Source organism: Sorex araneus, chromosome 3 (assembly GCF_027595985.1).
Source record: "Sorex araneus isolate mSorAra2 chromosome 3, mSorAra2.pri, whole genome shotgun sequence".
NCBI classification, from domain to species: Eukaryota; Metazoa; Chordata; class Mammalia; order Eulipotyphla; family Soricidae; genus Sorex; species Sorex araneus.
The window spans coordinates 88,739,086-88,765,786 of record NC_073304.1 but is presented as its reverse complement, the minus strand read 5'-3'; the positions used below and the strand labels follow the sequence as shown (position 1 = coordinate 88,765,786).

The 26,701-nt window shown below is 43.0% G+C and overlaps 1 protein-coding gene across 1 annotated transcript; it reads left to right on the top strand.

The window, feature by feature from the left end:
* The first annotated feature begins 112 nt into the window (after window positions 1–112).
* On the top strand, window positions 113–26,701 carry CATSPER2 (cation channel sperm associated 2). The gene is made up of 13 exons (XM_055132733.1): window positions 113–210; window positions 801–959; window positions 1,780–1,953; window positions 2,334–2,402; window positions 10,050–10,222; window positions 11,814–11,969; window positions 12,437–12,561; window positions 14,869–15,047; window positions 15,257–15,356; window positions 18,313–18,369; window positions 23,651–23,847; window positions 26,030–26,197; window positions 26,582–26,701. Exons 2-13 carry the CDS (start codon window positions 803–805, stop codon window positions 26,611–26,613), a joined length of 1,587 nt encoding a protein of 528 aa, XP_054988708.1. The 5' UTR covers window positions 113–210; window positions 801–802; the 3' UTR covers window positions 26,614–26,701.

Sequence of the window (26,701 nt, the reverse complement as noted above, 5' to 3'; positions counted from 1 at the left end):
GGGGGCGGGACCAAGTGGTAACCGACGAGTGGCCGAGAGCGCGGGGCGGGACCAAGGCCGAGAGCCGGAACTGGGGAGCGGGCGGGGCGAAGCGGGGCGGAGCTGGGAATGAGGCTCGGCGAGGCTGGGGGTCGACTCGTGCTGCGTGGCTAGAGGCGAGCTCGGGGGGCGCCAGACTCGGTGGCCGAGTGAAGTTGGGCCGAGAGCGCAGTTAAGAGAACCTGAGCCGAAGTGAGGCCAAAGAAGCGGAAGTTGAGAGAAGGAGCCAGCATCCCGGAGAGCGTTGTTGTTGGGGTGGACACCCTTAAGATGGGATTCGTTGGGGTTTTGGGGTTTTTTTGTTGTTGTTTTGGGTCGGGGGTTGGCTGTTGTATTTTTGTTCATTTTCCTTTTAAAATTTGCTCTGTCTTTTGAAGGCAACCCTAGCCCTCCCACCCGCTGACCTGACTGCATTGACTGTTGCCTTTTGTCCAGCCCATGGACTGTTGTCCTTGTAACTGTAGCTTTTCATTAGAAGTTTGCCACACAAGGATGCTGGTCCCTTATCGACTGTGCAATATCGCCCCATTTGTTTCAAAAATCTTGGGTTTAGGCTTAAGATTTGCCGTACTTGTGGCCGATCTAATCCAATTCCCCGGCACCACCCCAAACATCGCTGAGTGAGGCGCAACACCCACCCCCAAATATTGGATTTTGATACAATGTGTTTGTTTTAAGGCCAAAGAGAGTGAAGGAAATTAACCTGTGGAGTGAGTAATTTTAAGAATAAACTGATGCTTCTTTTTCCTTTTCTTTAACAGACATGGCCACTCACTACCAAACAGAACAAAAAGCGGACCAATATCATCTGTTGCGAGCTGAGGCCATTCGATCACGTCTCATTGATACTTTCTCTCTCATTGAGCATCTGCAAGGCTTAAGCCAAGCTGTGCCACGTCACACTGTCCGAGAGATACTTGGTTAGCTGCCTATTTCTTCCTAGGATAAATTTAAGATACCTTGGCAGGTCTGGAGATACAGTACTGAGTTTGCCTAATCCCCTGTAACACTTCGTATAATGGTCTCCCCAGCCACTTAGGAATTAGAAATTCCTAAGCACAGTTGTGTGCAGCCCAAACACTCCCCTAACCCCCCAAAAGACTCACCTGTACACCTTCAAAGGAAGTCAGTTTTAAGAGTGGAAAATTTGGGGAAGATTGGTTTATTTATTGCTTGGGGGTGACAACAAACTTGGTACATCAAAGGTTTTACAGTAGAATTCTGGGGCCCAACCAATAATATAGAAGGTAGGGCAATTGCCTTGCATGTAGCCAATCTGGGTTTGATCCCCAGCAAATCTGGGGCAACATATTTGGCCCCCCAAGACTACCAGAAGTAAATGCAGAGCTAGGAGTAAGCCCAGAGCAGTGCCAGGTGTCACCCAAAAAACAAAAAATTTTAATCTAGGAGATAGAACCCATGTCACTCACTTTTCAATCTAGGATAGGTACCAGCTGACTTAGAAATTTCTGCGGACACTTAATACTTTTTCAAGTGTTAAGTGGTCATACCTGCTGCCTTTATTCTTGGGCATGGACAGTTTGGGTCATAAGCAATGCAGTTTGTCAATCGAAGCTAATATTGGAGTGATAAAAATAGTTGCAAGACAAGAAGCCCCTACACTAGAACCCTTTTAAGCAACCATTATCCCTACCCCCAGCCCTATCTGTCTTTCATACTTACCCATCCCCAGACTTCTCTTTATGTGTATCCATGAGCCTTTTAACATTTTTGTTGTAGATCCTTCTCGTCAGAAGAAAATTATGCTGGGAGATCAACATCAACTTGTGCGATTCTCCATAAGACCTCATCATGTGGAGCGGATTTCATATAGCCGGCGACTTTTGAGCAGGCTTAAAGTTCGCTGCAGTAAACGGGCTTCTCTTTCCTTGTGGGCTGGATGGGTCCTTGAGTGTATCCTTTCATGCATCCATTTTCTTTTTCCCATTTTTTGGGGGGAGGGACCCACACTCAGCAGTGCTCAGGGGTTTACTCCTGGTTCTGCATTCAGAAATCACTCCTGGTGGTGCTGAAGGGACCATATGGGATGCTGGGGATCGAACCCGAGTCAGGCACTTGCAATCACCTTACTCTCTATCCTATTTTCCTGGGCCCGTGTGCCATTCTTTTCATCCCATGCTTTTACTATATCTCTCCCGTCATTATCTGCCAACTAATACACTTTTTCCCTCCTCAGTTCCATTTTCTTTTACATTTTCACTGATTCTTGTTCTTATTGTTTAAGTTGCATAAATCATGAAAGAATTCTTTGTTTCCTTAAGAGGAGAAAACAGCTCCTCCCTTCACAAACTTCATTGTCTTCCTCATTTTTTTGAATACGATTGTACTGATGGCTGAAATAGGTGAGAAATGATATTAAATGTAAGTAGAAAGTAGGTTGGACTCATTTTTCCCCTTTAACTTGATTATTCTGTTTTACACTGTCTTGAATTATGATATGGACATCTATATTAAGTCACTGAGAATATAATTTATGGAACTGCTGAAACCTCAAAGCATACGGAGGGCTCTTGAAACTCTGGTAGATAAAAGGTAGCTGGCTTTTAGAGATCAGGTTTAATTAGACTCACAAGGAACTGGAAATGGAGAGACCAGTCATATTTCTACTGTTAGTCAAATACTTGTTTGAATTAACCTTCTCTATTAGAGGTCCTAGTACCTATCAGAGATGCCTATGCAGTTTTTATTTTTATAAATATGTTTAGAAAGATTAAGAATAATATGTACAGTTAGGTACAACTAATATACTAAATAAGGCCAGGGATGTAGCTCAGAGGTAGAGCATATACTTTACAAATATTAGAGCCTGGGTCTCAGCCCTAACACCCTCACCCCTCCCTACCAAAAAAAGAATAAGAAATTATCCAGAAAAATGACTTAAAAAGTAAGTGACTTGGGGCCAGAGCAATAGTACACCAGGTAGGACATTTGCCTTGCATGCAGCCAACCTGGGTTCAGTCACTGGCATCCATATAGTCTCTTAAGTTCTGCCAGAAATGGAGAGCCAGGAGTAACCCCTGAACATTGCCAGGGCCCCAAAACAAAAAATAAAGAATAAATGACTATAAAACAAATTATATAAAGTGTATTGAAAACAAAAGCTTGGAGCTGGAGCAAGAGTACAGCAGGTAGGGCATTTGCCTTGCACGCGGCTGACCCAGGTTTGATCCCCAGCATCCCATATGGTACCCTGAACACTGCCAGGAGTGATTCCTGAGTGCATAAGCCAGGAGTAACCCCTGTGCATCACAGGGTGTGACCCAAAAAGAAAAAAAAAACACAAAAAAAACCAAAAGCTTGTCTGAAGAGTCCACAAGCTCATTTCCTGTCTCAGACTTCTTAGAAACAGTGAAAGAATGGTAGTTCCCTCTAGTTCTGTCTTCAGTATTTTGAGGCAGTTACCCTTTAAATGCAGTCCTTTAGGGGCTAGAGAGATAGTATAGCAAGTAAGGTACTTGCCTTGCAAGCAGCTGACCTGGGTTTGATTCCCAGCATCCCATATGGTCCCCCAAGCACTGCCAGGAATGATTCTTGAGTGCAGAGCCAGGAGAAAGTCCTGAGCATCACCATGTATGGCACAGAAACAAAATATTGCAGTTTTTGATTATAGTCAGATCAGTCTTAGATATAATATTAAAAGTATTTTTAATACACAACAATATATTATTACACTCAGTGATACTCAGGGTGAACTCCTGGCTCTGCTCTCAGAGATCACTCTTGATGGGGCTCAAGTGACTGTGGGGTGCCAGGGATCAAATGTAGATCGACTGCACACAAGGCAAGTGCCCTACCCACTTTACTATCTCTCCAGCCCCCAAAATAGTAAGTACTTTTGGCAAATATAAAGTAATCATTTGGGAGAGAAAATAATTTTTCCTTTAAAGTTTGGGTCAGCGGAGCCAGAGTAATAGAACAGCAGGTAGGGTGTTTGCCTTACATCCACCTAACCCAGATTCAATCCTTGGCATCTCATATGTTTCCCTGAGCACCTCCAGAGGTAACCCCTGAGCATTGCCAGATGTGACACAAAAAGAAAAAAAAACAACTTGGGTTAGAGATAGTACAGGGGTTAAGGCCCTTGTTTCACATGCAGCCAACTCGTGTTTGATCCCCAGCACTCCGTATGATCCCTGGAGCCCCATCAGGAGTGAGCCTGAGCAAAGAGCCAGGCACAAGCCAAGAATATCACATATCACTGGGTGTGGCCCCAAAACTAAACAAAACAAAAGTTCATATGATGCCTGAATGAGATTTACATCATAATAGGATCTACTGAGAAGATGAAGGCCACCAAAATTTTGAACCTTTAACAAAAAGTTGAAAATTAAATAATTGGAAACAATAAAACTAGCTGTTTAATAATAAAAGCTATTGAGTTATATCCATTCTAATATTTGCTACTTATAGTCTTGAGGTAAATGCTATTTTCATCACTTTACAGATGCAAAACATCTAGAAACTGACAGCCTAATTTCAAACAGGTTATCTGGTATGCGGGTTCCAGGACTAAATCTCCATGCTGCATGGCGGCAGAGGCATCAGGATGTTCCCTCCCTGGCTCCCCGATCTCTCATTGGCCTGGGTGTCACGTCTACAATGTGCCTCTGGGTGCCATCTTAGTGCACCAACAGCCGTGGGCCAGAAACATCCAATTGAATCCCAAAATGGATTAGTGCCCTACAAGAAATGTCTCTGGAACCCAACCATTTACAATCTAGGATTACAGAAGAGTGTGGCTGTGGCACCCAAGATATTCAAAATGAGCAATGAACAATAAATGATCTAGCATCTGCCCCCAGCAGGCGGGCTTGAATGGTGGTTGGAAAATTTGAGCAAAACAATGCCCAAAAGAAGAGAGAATATTGGGAAAATTGCCTCCCATGGAGGCAGGGTGAGGATTGGGATTCAAGGTGGGGAGGGATATACTGGGGACACTGGTGATGGAAGGTGTGCACTGGTGGAGGGATGGGTGTTCAATCATTGTACAACTGAGTCTCAAACATATAAGCTTTGTAACTGAATCTCATGGTGATTCAATTTAAAAAAAGAAGAAAAAAGTAATATGTAGTTCATGCTCAATTCAATCTGTTTAACCAATAGTTGGCTAAATAGCAGTACTCCTACATTAAAAAAAAGATTATCTGGTCCTTATGCCTACTTTCAATTTTGATTTTTAGTTACTACATCAAACTCCCCCCAGCCCATAACTGAACTAGAAAAAGATAGGTAACATTATAAAGTGGGTGTTTTTTCTGTTCAAATAGACCAAAAATTTGACAGTGTATATTGAAAAGATAAGAGTGTCTCTAGAGGGGGCTGGAATGATAGTACAGTGGGTAGGGCATTTGCCTTGCACTTGGCCAACCCAGGTTCAATCTCCGGCATCCTATATGGTCCCCCAAGTACCGCACCAATATTTCCTGAGTGCAGAGCCAGGAGTAACCCCTGGACATTGCTGGGTGTGACCCAAAAAGCAAAACAAAAACAGTGTCTCTAGAATCTATATGCTAGATGTAGATGAAAACAATAAAATAAGACGACGATGTAGGTACAGACAGTATAGCACTCCTTATGTTCTTAGGATTTTACAAGGCTGTTAAAAAACAGTCTTATTTTCATATTATTTTGCTGTAATCTCACTTTTAAAGCTAAGTGCTTATCTTTCACAATGGAATTGCAAGCACTATTTGAACCTATGAATACAAGTTATAATTTCCCAACATTAGCTATTGTCTTCAGGGAACATACATGCAAATTGCAGAGTATTACACTTTTCACTAACATTGGACTTTTTCTTGATGCCAGTGGTAACTTACCTTATATTTTATGGGGTGATCTATTGTTGTTGTTGTTTTTCTAGACTAGGAAGTAACAATAAATGACAGTTCTACCTTGCTTGATTGGGCTGTAGTGATAGCACAGCGGTTGGGCGTTCGCCTTTCACGCAGCCGACCCGAGTTCAATTCCTCCACCCCTCTCGGAGTGCCCAGCAAGCTACCGAGAGTATGGAGCCCACACGGCAGAGCCTGGCAAGCTACCCGTGCGTATTGGATATGCCAAAAAACAGTAACAATAAGTCTCTCTATGAGAGACGTTACTGGTGCCCGCTCGAACAAATCGATGAGCAACGGGATGACAGTGACAGTGACCTTGCTTGATCAAACTGCGAACTTTCTGTCCCCAAGAGAAGAATGCTCAAGCATAAGATCTTTACTTTTTCTTTCTTGTGGGGGTGGAGGGAGGGGAGCACCCAGTGATGCTGCTCATGGGTTATTCCTGGCTCTGCCTTCAGGGATCATCCTGGCAGGTCTCAGGGGACAATATAGGGCTCCAGGGATCAAACACCAGTCAGTTGCATATGAGGCAACCTCCCCACTGTACTATCTCTCCAGCCCCTGATCTTCACTATATATGTGCTATACTCACCAAGATTCCTGGGTAGATTTTACTTGGATTCTCTGTTTCCACTAAGATCTCTTTGCCTTGCTTTTACTAGAAGAATTAGGGATTTTTAAAGAGATGTTGGGGAAAGAACCCAGGACTTCATGAATGTGGAGCTTGCGCTCAACCAGTGAGCTACATCCCAGACTCCAGGAATTCCAAGAATTTGGATCAGGGAGACAGTTCAAGTGGTAAGGCACATGCTTAACAACTACAAAGCCTTCAGTTCTGGCTGGCGCCGCCCCACTACAGTGCCCCCCCGCGGTGCGGCCAATTCCAAGTATTTTTAAGGTTATCTTTTCAGGGTCAGGGTGATAGCATAGAGGGCTAGACTCCATGGTTTATATGCTGAAGGCCTAGTTCAATCTAGAGCAATGCATGGTCCTCAGAGCACTGCCAGGAGAGGCTCAGAGCAGTAAGTGGAAAGTAACCCTTGAGCATCTACAGGTGTAGGTTCCCAAAACAAAACCCCAAAAGTTACCTTTCAATTTCCAGATAGTACATACACATTTTTGTCAATTAATTTAGAATTGGAAGCAATTGATTTTGAACATTTTGTTCTGGTAAGACAATTTCTGCTTTGTTAATTTACATGGATTTAGCTCCTATAAAAGCATCCCTTCCCCCTAAGAGTGAAAATGCTTTTTCTTCCACAATTTGGGCTCACCAAATTTTTTTTATATATGCTCTTTTTTTCTTCTTTTTTTCTTTTTGGTCATACCTGGCAATGCTCAGAGGTTATGCCTGGCTCTGTGCTCTGAATTACTCCTGACAGTGCTTGGGGGACCATATGGGAGGCCAGGGGATCAAACCCAGGTAAGCCACTAACAAGGTTAACGCCGTACCCGTTGTGCTATCATTCTAATCCCAATATACTCTCCTCTAAGACCTTCCTTTCAGACTGCTTTATCATTATCTTCAAACCCTGTTTTTCTTTTTCTTTTTTTGGGGGGGGATGGTAGAGAGATCATACCAGTAGTAATCTGGGGCTGCTCCTGGATCTGTGTTCAGGGGTCATTCCTGACCATGCTTGGATGATCACAGGTACCAAAGGTCGAACTCAGGCCTTCCATATACAAAGCATGTGCTCCAGCTCCTCAAGCTATCTCTATGGCCCAAAGACCTGCTTTAAAGGCCAAACTAAATAAAAATTACAGTACTCTATTTTCCAGCTGTAAATGTGGTCCTCAGTTCCTTTTACTAATATAACCTCATTCTTCTTAGATCCCAGACTACTTTTTATTGAAAAAAAATATTGAATTTTATTGCTTTTGTTTATGGGTTTGTTAGGGGGCCACACCTGGCACTGCTCAGTGCTTGCTCCTAAGGCTGTGCTCAGGGATCACTTCTACTGATGCTTGAGGAACCATGTGCAGTTCCCGGGATTAAAATGGGATTGGCCACGTGCAAGGCAATAACCTTAATCTCTGTACTATCTCTATAGCCCCTGAATTTTATTGAATCTAAGTTGTCATCTATAGTAAAATTCTCCTTTTATATACAGCTAAGAAAGAAAAATCATCTGTTAAACTGGTACATTTCATTGATTTTTAACAATGATCCTGAGTGAGAGAGAGCTTAATGGGCTGGAGTACATGCTTTACATGCAGGAGACCAGATTTGATTCCCACCACTGCATAATTTCTTGAGCACTTCCAGGAGTGACCCCTGTGCATAGAGCCAGGAATAAGCCCAAAGTACTACTGGGTGTGGCCCCCAAACAAAAATCTAACAAAATTTAGTTGTTTTTTGCAAGTTATTTTTGGTTTTTTTTTTTTTGGGGGGGGGACAGGTTGGGCCACACTGGCTGTGCTCAGGGCTTATTCCTGACTCTGTGCTCAGGGATCACTCCTGACTCTGTTCTGGGGACCATATGAGGCACTGGAATCAAACCAGGGTTGGCTGCATTCAAGGCAATCCTCTTATAACCCTTATATTATCTCCGTAATCCAAGCACACAATTCTTTAAAAATAACAATAAATAAGAGAAGTGAAAGATAAAAGCATTGAGTTAAATTTTAAAAATACATTTTGTAGAGGCTGGAGTGATAGTACAGATGGTAAGGCACTTATCTTGCAAGTCCTGACCTGGTTTTGATCCCCAGCATCCATATGGTTCCCTGAGCACCACCAGGAGTGATTTCTGATTGCACAGCCAGGAGTAAACCCTGAGCATCATTGGGAGCGTGCCTCCCCCCAAGAAAAAAAAAAAAGCTAATATATAAATAACAAAAATGTTGGGGTGGGGCACACCTGGTGATGCTCAAGGCTTACTCCTGGCTTCTGGTGTGCTCAGGGGACCATGTGGAGTACTGGGGATGAAACCCAGGTCAGCCATATTCAAAGCAAATGCCCTACCCACTGTATTAACTCTCAGGCCCTAAATAACAACAAATTTAATAGAGCTCAAGAGAGGAAGTAAATATTTTGTTTGAAGACCAAAGTCATTTTAAGGCAGAGAAGAAAAAACTTTAAAAGCTAACAACCAAGTAATTTCTTATTATAGCTTAGTATATTCCATGAGCTCGACTTCTTGTTTAATATATATCTTTAAGACACATCATATATCATGGACCTATATTTTTACTTTATTGTTATTTTTTTTGGTCTTTTTAGGTCACATCCAGTGATGCTCAGGGGGTACTCCTTGCTCTGAACTCAGGGATTACTCCTGGTTGTGCTCAGGGGACCATATGGGATGCCGGGAATGGAACCCAGGTCGGCCCTGTGCAAGACAAAAGCCCTACCTGGTGTATTATTGCTTCTGCCCCCAAGGACCTGTATTTTTATTCTATTCTCAAAGTCTATTACTTTCTTATAATTTGGGACAGAGATAGTAATATAATTTTTTTTTCTTTTTGTCCTGGCTCTGCACTCAGGAATTACTCCTGGCAGTGCTTAGGGGACCATATGGGATGCTGGGGATTGAACCCAGGCCGGCCGCGTGCAAGGCAAACACCCTCCCCGATCCAGCTCTTTTTTTTTTTTTGGTAGGGGGGCACACCCAACAATGCTCAGGGTTTACTCCTGACTCTGTGCTCAGAAACCACTCCTGGTTGGGATTGGGGGACCATATGCGGTTCCGAGGATTGAACCTGTGATTGAACCTGTGACAGCTTCATGCAAAGCAAAGGCCTTGCCTGCTATATTATGGCTCCAGACACCTTTAGTAGTACAGGAAGCAAGGCTGGTGGTGGGTAAGAGCAATCCAGTGATGACTCTGACTCCAGAGTGCAAAGGCAGCCTGAGATGAGTCACGATTTGCTCAACCCTGTCCTATCCTATATACATAGGATGAAAGTGTTAAGAGGAGACACTAAAGAATAGGACAAAGTGTTTTTGTTTCTGTTTTGTCAGTGCCAGGAATAGAACCCAGGGCCTCACACACACAATATTATTCTCTACCTCTGAGCTTCAGCAGCAGCCCGGAAACTCCAAGTGGAATAGCAGTGGGCACAATTGTGGTTTACAGTGGTTTCTGATTAGTCTGTCATTTGTTTTCCTACTCCCTTAAACTTAGTTAATCCTTTACTCTGCTCTCACAGAACTGCTGGAAGACCCCGATGAAGCATTGTGGCAAGTCAAACTGGCTCTGGAGTCAGCATCTTGGTTCATCTTGCTTGCTTTCCTTTTGGAGATCATTATTATGTGGACGTTCAGCTTTACCCTCTTCTGGAAGAATACCTGGAATGTCTTTGACTTTGTTGTCACTGTGTTGGTAAGGATAGATATCCTAAGGGTTAGTTTAGTGGATTGAGGAATGTGCCCTCAAATAATAAGAAAAGTTAATATAAGCTTTAGATCACAGGAAGAAACAAAAGAAATGTGCCTAACTTTCCCATTTTGATTTTTTTGGTTTTAACTTAAAAGTTAATTGTGGGCCTGGCATGTGGCTCAGCAGCTAAGCATTTACCCTGCAGGCATTGCATGCATGAGACATGGGTTCCATCTCTGGCATTGCAAACAAAAAAAGAATAGAGTATTATGGGCTGGAGACATAGATCAGTGGACTTCTGCGCATGCTTTGCCTATAAGAAGTTGGAGTTTGATCCCTGACACTGCATATTTCCTGCGTACTGCCAGGCGTAACAGTGTGCCAGGTGCAGAGCCTGAGTACAGCTGAGAGTAGACTCTGCCCACTGCCAGGTATGGCTAGAGTGAGGAAAAGTTAGTTAATTCTTTGTTGTTAGTTTGTTTTTTGTCTTTTTGAGTCACACCAGGCAATGCTCAAGGGTTACTCTTGGTTCTGCACTCAGGAATTATTCCTGGCAGTGCGTGGAGCCATATGGGATCCCGGGAATCTAACCTGGGTCAGCCTCGTGCAAGGTGAACACTCTACCTGCTGTACTGTTGCTCCAGCCCCTAAAGCCAATTAATCTTGCAAGAATTGTTGATACTAATGCCATGGAAGACTCTAACCACAGCATTGACTACCAACAATAATTCCTACCAGTTTCTCGGCACTTACAAGGTGCCAGGCATGTTCTAAGTGTTTCATACATGTTTTCTCATTTGAGCTCCAGAGCAGTCCAATAAGCATTGTATTTATTACCCCTTCTTTTTACTTTTCCCCCTTTGGTTTTGGGGCCACACCTGCTGTGCTTAGGGCTAACTCATGGCTCTGTGTCAAGAATCACTCCTTGGTAGGCTAGGGGTACCGGGGTACTGGGGAATTTTGAGTTGGCCTTATGCAAGGCAAGTGCCCTACCCACTGTACTAACTCCCTGGCCCTATTTATCACTTCTTATATCTGAGCAAGGAGTTTATGTAACTTATAGAAAGCCTGGATATGCTTTTCACCCAGTGGGGAAGCCTGTGCTCACCCTTAAATATCTCTCTCTCTCTCTCCCTCCTTCCCTTGCCCCCCTCTCTCTCCCTCCCTCCCTTTCTCTCTCTCTCTCTCTTTCCTACCATTTCTCATAAGAACATTTCTTTCAATAAACCATTTCTTCACCAAAAGAAAAAAAGAAAAGAAGAAGTTTGAATAGGAAACAATTTCCATAGAAAGCTTACTAGGATATAAGCCCCATGAAAGTAGATAGAGGGGCCTGGAGCAATAGGACAGCAGGCAAGGTGCTTGCTTCGCACACAGCTGATGCAGGTTAGATCCCTAGCACCCCATAGGGTCCTCTCAATTCCACCAGGAAAGATCCCTGAGCACAGAGCAAGGAATAAGCCTTGAGCACTGCCAGATGTGGTTTCACTTCTCCCCCCCAAAAAGAAGGAACTATGAAGAAAATAAAAACAGTGTGGGTTTCTTTGGAGTATCTTTTACTCTCTCTTACTCACAAACTGTGTATTTCCCCCAGGCTGTGCTTCCTGAGGTGATTGTGTTTGAAGAGGTAACAGGTCAGCCTGTGTGGCTGCAGTTGCTGAGGATCTGCCGGGTGCTAAGGTCCCTCAAGTTCCTTGCAAAGTTCCCTCAAATTCGAGTCATTATTTTGGCCCTTGTCCGGGCCCTTAAGGTGATTTGATTTTTACTGCTAACTGGGTAGACAAAGTAGGTAAATGTGGGGGTTTGATATAAAGCAAGAGTAGGTGGGTGAGGGCAGGAGCGATAGCACAGCGGGTAGGGCATTTGCCTTGCACGCGGCCGACCCGGGTTCGATCCCCGGCATCTCATATGGTCCCCCAAGCACTGCCAGGAGTAGTTCCTGAGTGCAGAGCCAGGAGTAATCCCCTGAGCATCACTGGGTGTGACCCAAAAAGCAAAAAAAAAAAAAAAAGAAGAAAAGAAAAAGTAGGTGGGTGAGAGAAAGCAGTAAGAAGCTCTCTAAAATGTGATTGCATAAGGACATATCAAGGACAAACTTATATGGTCTATAGATCTAGGCTCAGGAAGATGTGAGCGTTTGGTGGGGGTTAACCTGATGGGCTAGACTGGGGCGTCAGCTTAGTTTGGCCCTTCTCTGACTTCTGGTCATGCCTCTAGAGCATGACCTTCCTCTTGATGTTGCTACTCATGTTCTTCTACATTTTTGCTGTGGCTGGCGTCTACGTCTTCGAGAATTACACCCGTTCAACTCTTACGAACCTGAAGTATCACACTTATTTCTCGTAAGCAGGGTTTGGGGAAACCTGGATGAGGGAGAGAAATTGGGCAAGAGACTAGGAAGCTAGTTCAATGGCTAGTAATACAAAAATAGTATATTGTAAGAAACTGAAATATAACACAAAAGCGAGGAAAGAGAAAACAAAATAAGTGGTTTTAAGCCCTGATTTTGAAGATAGGCAACTTTTTTTTTTTTTTTTTTGCCTTTTGCCTTTTGGGTCACAATCAGCAATGTTCAGGCCTTAATCCTGGCTCTCCACTCAGGAATTACTCCTGGTGGTGATCAGGGATATGGGATGCTGAGAATTGAAACTGGTTTGGCCAAGTGCAAGGCAAATTACCTACCTGCGGTCCTATTGCTGCAGCCTTGAGGATAGGCAACTATTACAGGTTTGCTCTGGGATTTACAAATTCAAACACACCCTCTTTGACTGTGTTTAAGTAGCAGGATTCTAGTAATTAAGATTTATTCTATACATAAATTACCTCTTTTGAAAAATTAGAATACTTGTAGTACTAACTTGTAAGAATGTGAGAGGAAATAAGTTAATGGATATTAGCATTGAGCACAGATTTTTAACACATTCTAAGTGATAAAATCTTTTTTTTAAATTCATTTTTAATTTTATTGAATCACTGTGAGATAGTTATAAGCTTTCGTGTTTGGGTTATAATCACACAATGATCAAACACCCATCCCTCCACTGTTTCATGTATACACAAGGAAAATACACTCTATAATTTCTTTTTTTTTAATTGAAGCACTGTGAGACCCTGAAAGCTGTTCATGATTAGGTTTCAGTCATACAGTGTTCCAATACCCATCCCTCCACGAGTGTACATTTTCCAGCACCGACCCTATTTTCCTTCCCATCACCCCCTACTCCACTCCCAGCTGGCGACACTCTATAGTCTCTTATAAAATAACTAGTAAGGGGCTGGAGTGATAGCACAGCAGGTAGGGCGTTTGCCTTGCACTCGGCCAACCCGGGTTCGATTCCCAGCATCCCATATGGTCTCCTGAGCACCGCCAGGAGTGATTCCTGAGTGCATGAGCCAGGAGTAACCCCTGAGCATCGCCGGGTGTGACCCAAAAAAGCAAAAAAAAAATAAATAAATAACAAGTAAGAAGTGGATGTAGGAGATGTAGAGGGGAAAGTCCTTTAAAAGGTCCTTTTGTTCAGTAACCTTCACTTTAGAACATCAAAGAGAAACCATTTTCCCTCATTCTAAGTGATCAGTAAATGTTATCATAACTGTCAAGTGTGTCATTGGTTTTACCCCAATCTCTATACAGGGATTATACCTGTACATTAATTCAAAAATAAAACCATTGGTAGTGGGATTGGTGTTTGAATATTAAATGTAATAAAATATTGTGAACTAATAAAATAAAAAAAATTTAAGAATTTGGGGCTGGAGCAATAGCATAGCGGGGAAGGCATTTGCCATGCACGAGGCCAACCCAGGTTTGAATCCCAGCATCCCATATGGTCCCCTGAGCACTGACAGGGGGATTCCTGAGTGCAAAGCCAGGAGTAACCCCTGTGCATCGCCGGGTGTGACCCCAAAAGAAAAAAATTTAAAAATTAAAAAAACAAACCCTAATAAGTTCTTTGTCTACATTACACTGACTACTGAGCTAGAACCCAAATTTGAAAGCACCTCAGTTCTCTTCAACTAACGTTTTTTGTTTATTTTTATTATTGTGGGGCCAGAGAAAGTACAGTGCTTGCCCTGGATGCAGTGAATCCAGTTTGCCTCCAGCACCACACATTGTCTCCTGAGTACTGCTGGGAATAAGCCCTGATCACTGCCAGGTGTGGCCCCTAAAACAAACAAACATAGTTGGTGACTCATTTTTTTTCCAATTTAGTCACTACCTATGTAGTGCTGATTTTGGGTGGAATAGTAGGAGATATTCATAGATTTTTATCATAGAACCAAATAAAACCAACCTAAAATTGAAGAATGATTAGCTGAAAAAATGAATATTGTAGAAAAGGATTCCAAATCAGAAGAAATTACAAAGAAATATTTTTATATTACTTTAAGTGTAAGAATGGGGCTGGAACGATAGCACAACGGGTAGGGCGTTTGCTTTGCATGCGGCCAACCCGGGTTTGATTCCCAGCATCCCATAGGGTCCCCCAAGCACCGCCAGGAGCAATTTCTGAGTGCAGACCCAGGAGTAACCCCTGTGCATTGCCGGGTGTGACCCAATAGGGGAAAAAAAAAAGAATTAGAATGCTATTGTTTCTGAGAGGTTCAGATCTCTTCTCTCCATAGACATACTTCCTTTTTCTTTATAGGAATGTGCTGAACTCGCTAGTGACAGTGTTCATTCTTTTCACTTTGGATCATTGGTATGCATTTCTTCAAGATACCTGGAAAGTCCCTGAAGTCAGCCGCTTTTTCTCCAGCATCTATGTCATCCTTTGGTTATTACTTGGTTCCATTATCTTTCGAAATATCATTGTGGCAATGATGGGTAAGCATCTATAGAAGAGGCGAGAGTTGGTGGGAGGGATGACTGCAAAGAAATGAGTGTGAAAGCTAAGATTGCTGATTATGGATAGAGAGATTTAGCAGGGAAGTTTGGGGCTTGAATGGATATTTCACTTGGTTTCTCCCCACCCAAGCCATCTCCTCAGGTCTAGTCATCACCATCTCCTAACTCCTAATGGCCCTTTGGGGCAGTTACTAACTTCCAGAATATCAGGAATGAGCTGAACGAGGAGATGGAACATCTGGAGGTCCAACAGAAAGCTGACTTATTCAAGCAGCAGATTATTCAGAGGTCAGATGCCCAAGTTCTAACCCAACTTTAGTTCTCTTGCATTCCCTGGCCACATTTCCAGTTTTATTTTTAAAATTTTAATTATTTTATTTTATTTTATGAATGGGGTAATATCAGTTTACAGCATTGTATGTTTCAGGAATGCTTTTTCACACCTTTTCAAAAGCAAGTTGTCAAAGTTCCCCCCATCAAAGTGCAGAAATCTCCACCACCATCCACTGAGCCCCTCCCCACCCTCCCCCCACATTGCCCGCCCCCCTCCTCTTTCCTGCCCACCATTCCCCCTCCGCCCTGCCACTATTGTCACCTCCAGCAGCCTCAGCTCCAAGGTTTGAATTCAAGGGTTGGTTTGGATTGGTTTTACCTGTTCTGTTGCCTTGTTTCTGTATAGTTTGCGTGATATAAAGGAAAATACTTGAATTTTGGGTATTGGCCTTTCTATTTTCTTTGGCCCCTGAGCACTGCCAGGTACAGTTCCCCCTGCCACCGCCAATAAATGTCTTCTCTCTCATACTGTATCTCTGGCACTAATAAAGTTTTTAGCTGTGTTGCTCCCTGAGAGTCACACCTCAACTTGTGGTGCTCACACACTTGACCACGTTGCTGAGTTTTATACTCATTTAGTCATGACGTTTGCCTGGGCTAACAGTCTTAGTTGAGGCATACAACTAATGGTGCTGGCGCTCACAGGGCGTTGCTGCAGAGCTCCGGACATGCTATTCAGAGGTTTCACTTCCTGGCTGTTGCTCACATATCTTTTTAGTTGTGATGCTTATCAGGGCTCACACCCTTTTTTGTGGCGCCTTACACATGAGAATGTGGGTGCACCTGCAAATTACCCATGTCTCTGGGGATCACAACTGAGCCACTAGGCTCACACAGCAGAATCCCCAGAATCATGCGTGGTGCATATGGGATACTGGAGATTTGATCACTCGACCATATGCTTACAAAGCAGTCATTGTAAACCCCTTACGCTGTGGGATTTGAGTCCCCAGAGACATCGATGAAGCCACTATCATGAATTGTTCTGCATGTTTCCTCTATATATAGTTTCACATCTTACAGCCAAGTCTTTTACCCATTTTGAATTATTTTTTATATATGGTGTGAGATAGTGTCCTAGTTTCTTTTTTTCTTTTTTTTGCTTTTTGGGTCACACCCAGTGATGCTCAGGGGTTACTCCTGGCTTTGCACTCAGGAATTACTCCTGGCGATGCTTGGGGGACCATATGGGATGCCGGGGATCGAACCTGGGTCGGGCGCGTGCAAGGCAAATGCCCTACCCGCTGTGCTATCGCTCCGGCCCCAGTGTCCTAGTTTCATTCTTTTGCAAGTGTGTCCAGTTTTCCAGCACCATTTGATATTTTCACTTTTCCATTGTATATCTTGACTCCTTTGTCATAAATTAAATGACCATATATGTATGAATTTATTTCTAGGTCCCAATTCTATTCCATTGATTCATGTGTCTGTTCTTATTTCAACATCATACTGCTTTTATCACTATGGTTTTGTAGTATAGTTTAAAGTCAGAGAATATGCTGTCTCACCCTTTTTCCTTCCCTCGTAATTGCTTTAATTATTCAAGGTCTTTGTGGTTCCATATGAATTTCAGTGATGTCTATTTTATTTTCTTGAAGAATTTTGATAAAATTGTGTTGAATCTGTAAATTACGTTGGATGGGATGGTCATCTTTTTAAAATTATTATTACCAAATCACTGTGAGATACAGTTACAAAGCTTTCCTGATTGAGTTTCAGTCATACAATGACCGAAAACCCATCCCTCCATCAGTGTACATTTCCTACCACTGATGTGTCCCCAGTACTTCTCCTGTAACCCCCACCCCACCCCCTGCCTCTATGGCAGATAGTTTCCTTCTTTCTCTCTCTACTTTTGGGCATTATGGTTTGCAATACAGATATTAAAAGGCCGTCATGTTTGGGCCTTTATCTGCTTTCAGCACACATCTCCCATCCTGAATGATCCCTCCAACCATCATTGACTTAGTGATCCTTTCTCTATCCCAGCTGCCTTCTCTCCCAGCTCTTGAGGCAGGCTTAGGATGGTCATCTTAACAATGTATTTCTGGACCAGAGAGATAGAAAAAGCACAGTAGGCCACTTGCCTTGCATGTGGCCCACCTAGTTTGATCCCTGACATCCAATCTGGTCCCCAAGCTTGTCAGGAATAGTTCCTGAGTACAGAGTCAGGAGTAACTCCTGAGCATTGCCAGTCATGGCCCCCAAACAAAACAAAACAAAACAAAACCCCCAAAACAATGTTACTTTTTCTAATCTATAGGTATGGAATATCTTTATTTTAAAAATATTTTGAAGGGGCTGGAGAGACAGTACAGCGAGTAAGGAGCTTGCCTTGTATGTGTCTAACTCGGTTCATTTCCCAGCACCTCATATGGTCCCCTGATCCCTGCCAGCAGTGATCCCCGAGTGCAGAGTCAGGAGTAAGCCCTGAGCACAGCTAAGTGAGGCCCCCAAACCAAAAATTTAAAATTAAAAAATGAAAATAGTTTGGGTTATTATTGTTGGGGCCACTGCCTGCAGTGCTCACATCCACCAGTGGGTCTTGGGTGGTGATGGTTGGAAAGGGGGTTGATGTAATGCTAGTGCTGGGAATTATACCTGGGCCTCACACATGCAAGGCCTCTCAAGCCTATTGTTGCCCTCTTTTCACTTGGGGAATGGTATTTCCTATTTCAGCTCCTTAATATTGACCCCACTATCCCCTTTAATTAATTTATTTTGAGGGTTTAGTATCATCAGTCTAGTTCTTTATCCTTTGTTAGAGTTTCCCCACTGTTTTCACCCTTTCACCACAGTTTGTTCTTCTACTCCGTTTTCTTAATTTTCTGATATTTCTTTCCCTCTTCTTACCTCACTACTGCTTCAATGTAAGTAACTATCTTTATGCTTTTCATTTTTTGCTTTACAGGAGACAAAATCTGATCCCTGATGGGCTGAGATCAATTACCAGCAAATTGGATACCAGGTTTGGACTGTTAATATGTGAACTAGGGTGGACATACATGAAGAAGAGGGTAGAAAACTAAAGATAATTCATTCAGTAGTTTTTACACTGAGTTAAATGGTGTGTATGTGTGTGTGTGTTTTCCTAATCCCCCGGGGACTGTAAACTTGACCTTATTTGGAAAAAAGGGCCTGGAATAAAGTTAAATATTTTTTTCCTCCAGTGAATCAGGGTAGTTTTTATTTAACTTACTTAGGAAGATGTGAGGGCAGAGAAAGAGAAGTAGTACATGTTCAAAAGAGGAGGACATGGGCTTCTCCAGAATAGATACAGCAAAAAGAGATACATCTTCTCACAAGCAAGTATGTGTTCATAGGAGAACTTGGGCTTGAAGAGCCAGTTAAGGATCTTGAGATGTGATCATCCTAGAGTATCCACATGTCCTTTTAAAGGACAGAAGAGAAGATTTAGAGTTTGAAAACTGGAGAAGGCTATGTGAAGATGGAGATAAGATAGGAGTAGTGCAGTCAGAGCCAAAGGCAGCTCATGAACATATGCTCACTGCCAGAAGCTCGAAGAAACCCAGAACCTTCTAGAGCTCCAAGAGGCCATACATTGCTACTGACACTGTGATTTCAGACTCTGGCTTACAGAACTCTTAAGAAAATAAATTTCTCTTATTTTATGCTTCCAAGTTTGTGATCACTTGTTAGAATAATCACAGAAAACTAATATAAATACTGTCTCTGAAACAGATGCTGGTCTAGATCTTAAATGTTCTAGCAATGAATAAAAGAGACAGAAACCCAGGTCTCATGTAGCTTATGTACTTATAAGGGGAAAGCGAAGGACATTTAAAATAATATGATAACATATAATAGACATTATGGAAAAGAAGATTGAGTAAGTTCAAATGTATTATAGAGTAGGGAGGGATTGCAAATGGGTTGCAATTTTAAACACGGTATTCAGGATGGCCTCATTATAAAGACAACATATGAGCTAAAGGGACTAGAGGTTAACAGAGGTTAAGGTACTTGCCTTGCATACTAGTGACCTTGGTATGACCATTGGTGATGCATATGGTCCTCTGAGCACCGCTAGCAGTGACCTCCTGGAACTTATAGGTGTGGCCCAAACCCCACTCCCAAAGGGATTTGAAGAATGTGAGTGGATTTCTTTGTGAATATCTGCAGAAAGTGTTTCTAACAGTCAACAGAGAAGCTAGTATAAAGGTAGTGAGACAGAAGCATTTATATTGTATTTGAGAGGCAGCAAGGAAACCATTATGACTAGAGCAAAGTGAGCTGGGAGAAGACAGATAGGAAATGAGGTCAGAGTGATAGTGGTAACCTGATCTGGTACTTCTGTGACGGCCATTCTAGAGACTTAGGCTCTAACTCTGGGTGAAATGGAGAGCAGAACAGAGAAGTGACATGAAGTGACTTTCATTTAAGAAGAATTACTCTAAGGCCAGTGAGGTGACTCTGTAGCGAAGCATATATCTCACACACTTGTTTGAGGCCTTGAATTTTATTTCCAGTACACATCACACACACACACACACGGATTGCTCTGGGTGCTGTGTAGATGACAGACTGTAGATGAGTAAGGGAAGAAGCAGAGAGAAATGATCAGGCTACGCTGCTATCCAGACAAAACAAGATAGTGATTCATGCCTGAGTGGTACCAGCAATACAGTGGGGGATTTTATATATATATATATATATATATATATATATATGTATATATATATATACACACACATACATATTATATCTTTATATCTGTATCACTGTCATCGCGTTGCTCATAGATTTGCTTGAGCGGGCACCAGTAACATCTCCATTATGAGACTTGTTGCTTTTTGTTGTTGTTGTTGTTTTGCTTTTTGTGTCATACCCAGCAATGCTCAGGGTTTATTCCTGGCTTTGCACTCAGGAATTTTTCCTGGTGGTGCTAGGGGATGCCAGGGATCGAACCCGGGTCTGCCACATGCAAGGTAAACGCCCTACCCACTGTACTATTGCTCTAGCCCCCTCCATTGTGAGACTTGTTTTTGCTGTTTTTGGCATAGTGAATATGCCACGGATAGCTGGCCAGGCTCTGCTGTGCGGGCAGGATACTCTCGGTAGCCTGCCGGGCTCTCCAAGAGGGGTGGAGAAATCGAACCCAGTTTGGCTGCGTGCAAGGCAAACACCCTGCCTGCTGTGCTATTGCTCCAGCCCATGTATTATATATATATATATATATATATACATATATTATATATATGTATATCAACTGACTTTCTTTTCCTTTCTTTTGATCTTTGGGCCATTTCAGTGGTGCTTATGGAACCATGCAGTACTGTGGAGTCCTGTATCCAAAGCATGTACCCAATCCACTAAACTGTTTAAGCTCGAGGCTGGAGCAATAGCACAGTGGGTAGGGCATTTGCCTTGCATGCGGCCGACCCAGGTTCGATTCCCAGCATTCCATATGGTCCCCCGAGCACAGCCAGGAGTAATTCCTGAGTGCATGAGCCAGGAGTAGCCCCTGTGCATCGCCGGGTGTGACCCAAAATCCAAAAAAAAAAAAAAAAAAAAAAAAAGGGGCTGGAGCGATAGCACAGCGGGTAGGGCGTTTGCCTTGCACGCGGCCGACCCGGGTTCGAATCCCAGCATCCCATATGGTCCCCTGAGCACCGCCAGGAGTAATTCCTGAGTGTAGAGCCAGGAGTAACCCCTGTGCATCGCCGGGTGTGACCCAAAAAGCAAAAAAAAAAAAAAAAAAAAAACTGTTTCAGCTCACTGAGCCATCTCTTTGCCCAATAGTGGAATGATTTTCAGCAATAAATGTATGAAAATTTGCAATTCACAACAAAATGGAAAGAACTTAATCGGAAGAAAATGATATGCAAAGTAAAGGCTTTCTTGATAAATTGGGTACATGTTTTGGATGACTCCACAACAGTAAGGGAAATATATTAATTAAAAAAATTAATTAAGTGGATGGGCATGAAAAGTTTCATGCTGAGTGAAATGAGTCAGAAAGAGAGAGACAGACATAGAAAGATTGCACTCATCTATGGTATATAGAATAACAGAGTGGGAGACTAACACCCAAGAACTGTAGAAATAAGTACCAGGAGGTTGACTCCATGGCTTCGAGGCTGGCCTCACGTTCCGGGGAAAGGTCAACTCAGAGAAGCGATCACCAACTACATTGTAGTCGAAGGCCATGTGGGGGAAGGGAGTTGCGGGCTGAATGAGGGCTAGAGACTGAGCACAGCGGCCACTCAACACCTTTATTGCAAACCACAACAGCTAATTAGAGAGAGAAAACAGAAGGGAATGCCTTGCCACAGTGGCAGGGTGGGGTGGGGGGGAGATGGGATTGGGGAGGGTGGGAGGGACACTGGGTTTACGGGTGGTGGAGAATGGGCACTGGTGAAGGGATGGGTTCCAAACTTTGTATGAGGGAAGTATAAGCACAAAAGTGTATAAATCTGTAACTGTAAAAAAAAAAAAAAAAAAAGAATATAAAATAAGTTAATTAACAAAAATAGGATGGGAGAAAAGGAGAAACAATACATTAGTTTACTTGGTTTGATAGAATACATATAGTATAAAATATAAATAATTTAAATATTTTTTAATCCTTTGAAATACATTTAAAAGTATTTCATTAGACATCTAATGTAAAAAAGTATCTTGTTCTAAATGAAATTGATGAATAAAAACACATGAAAATTAAAAAAAAATTAATTAAAAAAACAGTAAGGGAAATAAAACAATTGGGTTTACATTAAATGTGAAAAACTTTGTATAGCAAAGAAAATATAAACAGGCTGAACAGGCAACCTACTCTAGAGGTCCAGGTTCAATCTCTGGCACCACCTTCTCCCTAAGCACCACCAGTTGTCACCCCCAAACAAAAACAAACAAGATCAGAGTGGTAGTACAGGAGTTAGGGCACTTTGCTTGGATGTGACTGGCCCCAGTAAGGGGTTAATATCTAGGGTTCACCAAGAAGTCATGCATCTTGGACTGGAGAGATAGTGCAAGTGGGTAGGGTGCTTGCCTTGCATGTTCCTGACCTGGGTTCAATTCCCTGGCATCCCAGGTGGTCCCTTGAGCATGCTAGAAGTGACTCGAGTGCAGAACCAGTTGTAATCCCTGAGTACTTCCAGGTGTGGCCCCAAGACAACACAACAACAATAAACAAAACAGATTTCACGCAATGTAATGACAATAACAACCAAAAGCACCAATCAGAAAAGGGCAGAATATTTTAATAAGAATACTTATAGCTGTGAACAGAATATGAAAAATGCTCATTAACAGTGATCATGCAGGAAATGCATTTAAGACCACAATGAGCTAACACCTGTAAGAATAACTAACACCTGTAAGAATAACTTACTTCAGTAACAGCAGTAATAACAAGTGCTGAGAGGTTGTGGAGAAAAACGACCTCATGCACTGTTGGTGAGAATGCAAACTAGGGCAGTCATTTGGGGAAATGTGTAGAGTTTCCTCAAGAAATTAAAGATATGGGACCAGAGCCATAGTACAGTGGGTGAGATACTTGCTTTACACATGACCAACCCAAATGCAATCCTTGGCACAGTATACACTATCTTCCTCTCTCCCTCCCCTCTCCCTCATCAAAAATAAATCTTTCAGAGGCTGGAGAGACAGTTCAGCAGTAGGGCACTTGCATTGCACTCAGCCAACCCAGGTTTGATCCTCGGCTTCCCATATGATCCCATGAACCTCGCCAGGAGTGATCTCTGAACACAGAGCTAGGAGTAAGCCTGAGCACTACAGAATGTGGCCCACCCTCCAAAAAGTCCAGTAGACATTTAGGTGGTGATGAATTGAAAACATTTGTATCTTCAAATCTGAATTGAGGAGTAAATTCTGAATGACAGGTTTCAGTTTGCGTGCAGGCAGGCATTTAAACTCAGAGATGAGTCCATCAAAGGATGACTGTAGCTGGGAAAGATTAGCAGACCTAAACTGAGATGGAACTGAGAGAAAGGCAAAAGCTAGAGTTATATTGCAATTGACACAGGACCACAGAGTGGGGAGTGGCAGTTTGGAAAAATAACTAGGATTATGGAATGTGGAAGTCTCAGTAAAACAGCCCAAAAGTTGTATGGGAGCAAGGGATGATTGAGGAGTTTGCTCAGACTTTGCAAGTAGTTTGGTTTGTATTGTCTTCAGTCTCAGTTCTGGGGGATGATGAGTAAAGGAAGAACTAGTTATAACTTGTAATTGCAGTTGAAGCAATCAGATTTCCCTTTCATTCATAGAACCAGTCAACAAGAGGGGACTTTATCCGTAGCAGAGGGGAAAATGTACACAGACAGTGACAATAAAGATAGTTCCAGTTCTATGTCAGCCTCAAAAGAAATCAAGCAAAATGGAAAAAGGTCTGCATCTTCAACTGTCTCAGGATCTTTCCGTTCTGCCACTTCCTATGATGACTCCATACAATTTGACACTCCTGGTAAGCAGAGGTTTTATTTTACTTGTTTGTTTATTTTGGGGGGTTTGGGTCATACCCAGTGATCTTTAGGGGTTACTCCTGACTCTGCACTCAGGAATTACTTCTGGTGGTGTTCTGGGGGTCGAACCTTGGTCAAGAGCATCCAAGGCAAATACCTCACCTGCTGTACTATCTCTTTAGTCCCAGTTTTGTTCTACTTGAATGCAAACAGACTTCTCTTTATAAGCTATCGCAGTCAAATCCAGGACCTCACATATGCAGCCAGATGCGGTACCACTGAGCCACATCCCTGTCTAAGAATAAATCAGTCTTTATTCTTCAGATTATAGAATTTTTTCAAACTTCTATTATTGAGGTAATATGGTTCACAGTAATCTTCATATTTATGCTTTTAGTGTACAAAAGCTACTAAAATACCAAATCCCCCCAACACTGAAAAAAAAATACGTATCTATTTCCCACTCTGATTTTCTTCCCTTTTGGTGGGGGAGAGCAGTGCTCAAGAAGTCTGGGGTCCTCTCCTGGCAAACTTGACCATCCTGCAGTCCCAACAGGGCTTAGAGGACCAGAGGTACTGGGCATCAAACCGGCACCCTAGCTCCCTGTGCTCTCTCTCTCTCTCTCTGGTTCTTAGTACTTTCTTTCACTTCTTCATTTCCCCTGTACTTCTGCTTCACTTTGGGTAAGTGCATCTGTGGTTCTTTCTGCTTACTGTGAAAAGTGGTCTTGTATACCAGGCAAATTTCACCGGGGTATCCTAGATGGAGCAGGTACAGTCTCCCCACCTACTCCAGATGGAATCCCTGTGACCAAGAGCTTCCACAAGCAAGGCCCAGTTATGTGGGTTCCAGGACTGAATCCCCAGTCCGAATGGTGGCAGAGGACTTGGGCTGTCCCTCCCCGAATCCCCGCCTACCCTGCAAACTGTCTGTCATACCCACAATTTGCCTCTGGGCAACATCTTAGCACACCAACAGCCCTGGCCCAGAGACACAGCAGCAAGTCCCAGAACACACTACAGCGGTGGAGATCTCTCCGGGCCCCATACCAAGCCAGTTTCACTGGGACACCCCAGATGGAGCAGGTGCACTCTCCACGCTACTCCAGATGGAATCCTTATGACCAAGAGCTTCCACAAGCAACACCTCCCCTCCAACCCCCCAACCCCCCCCACTCTCCCCGCCCCTCTCCCCATATGTGGGTTCCAGGACTATAGCAGCAGAGGACCCAGGCTGCCCCTCCCAGGGTCCCTGCCCACCCAGTAGACTGGCTGTCATGCCCATAATTTGCCTTTGGTTGCCATCTTAGCACACCAACAGTCCTGGCCCAGAGACTCCAAATTGAATCCCACAATGGATTAGTGCCATGCAGAGATGTCTCTGGAACCCAACCACTTACAATCTAGAAACAATCTAGAAATTTACATGTACAGTCGTGGCTGTGTGAGCTCTCATGATATTCAAAATGAGCAACGGAAAATGAATTATCTAGTGTGTGCCCCTGGCAGGTAGGCTTGAATGGTGGTGGGAAATTTCGAGCATAATGCCCCAAATTAGAGAGAGAGTATTGGGGAAATTATCTGCCATAGAGGCAGGGATAGAGAGGAATAGAGAGGCAGGGATAGAGACTGGGATGTGGATGGTGGAAAATGTGCACTGGTGGAGGGATGGATGGTCCATCGTATGGCTGAATCTCAAACATGGAAGCTTTGTAACTATCTCACAGTGATAAAATTTTTAAAAGTAATGTGGAGTTCATGCCCAATTCAATCAGCTTAATCAATGGATGAACAAATAGCAGTACTCTTACATTATTTAAAAACAATAAGTGATCTGTTGTACTGGAACCTTTCCTCCCTGTATTCTACTCTTCTTTCATTTCTTTTTTTTTTTTTTTTTTTTTGCTTTTTGGGTCACACCTGGCGATGCACAGGGGTTACTCCTGGCTCTGCACTCAGGAATTACCCCTGGCAGTGCTCAGGGGACCATATGGGATGCTGGGATTCGAACCCGGGTTGGCCGCGTGCAAGGCAAACGCCCTACCCGCTGTGCTATCACTCCAGCCCCTCTTCTTTCATTTCTGTCCACCCCACTCCAACCCCTCATTTCCCTAACAGGATTTATCAACTTTCTCTCAACTTCACAAATATGTCTCTGTATTTAAATAGCATTCCTTTCTGTAGGTTATTTAGATTGGGAGACTCACGTTCACCAGAATCTGCCTGGGCTGATGGAGATGGATCAGGAAGAATCCATTGTGTGGCCTAGGGACTCACTTTTTCGATATTTTGAGCTGCTAGAAAAACTTCAATATAACCTAGAGGAGCGTAAGAAGTTGCAAGACTTTGCAGGTATGGATTTAGGGAGTCATGGGACCAGGAATAAAGTACACTGGTGTGGCTTTCATACCTGGGGGACAGGAGAGAGACTCTCCAATGTTTAGGCATTTCAACCAACCCTTGAATTTCCACTATAAATGACAAATCTGTTTCAGAAGAAACAGTGTAATATGTAGTGCATTTGCCTTGCATGCAGCCGACCCATTTGATATGATCACCTCGTAGGATCCCCTAAACCTCACCAAGGACTATAAACAGATATGGCATTTAACAGATTTAAAGATTAATAAGGGTGTGTGTTGTGACCTCAATCCCAGAAATGTGAAGTCTTCCCCAAATGTTTGCCCATTTGAAATGTTCTGAGCTCTCCAGCCCTCACAGTCTGTTTCTTTACAGTGCAGGCACTAATGAGCTTTGAAGACAAATAAATCCTACGATGGATGGCTTCCATATCGCTAGCAAAGATAATGAAGGGGATAGTTGGAAGCGGAGAATTCAGAGTACAAAATGTCTAAT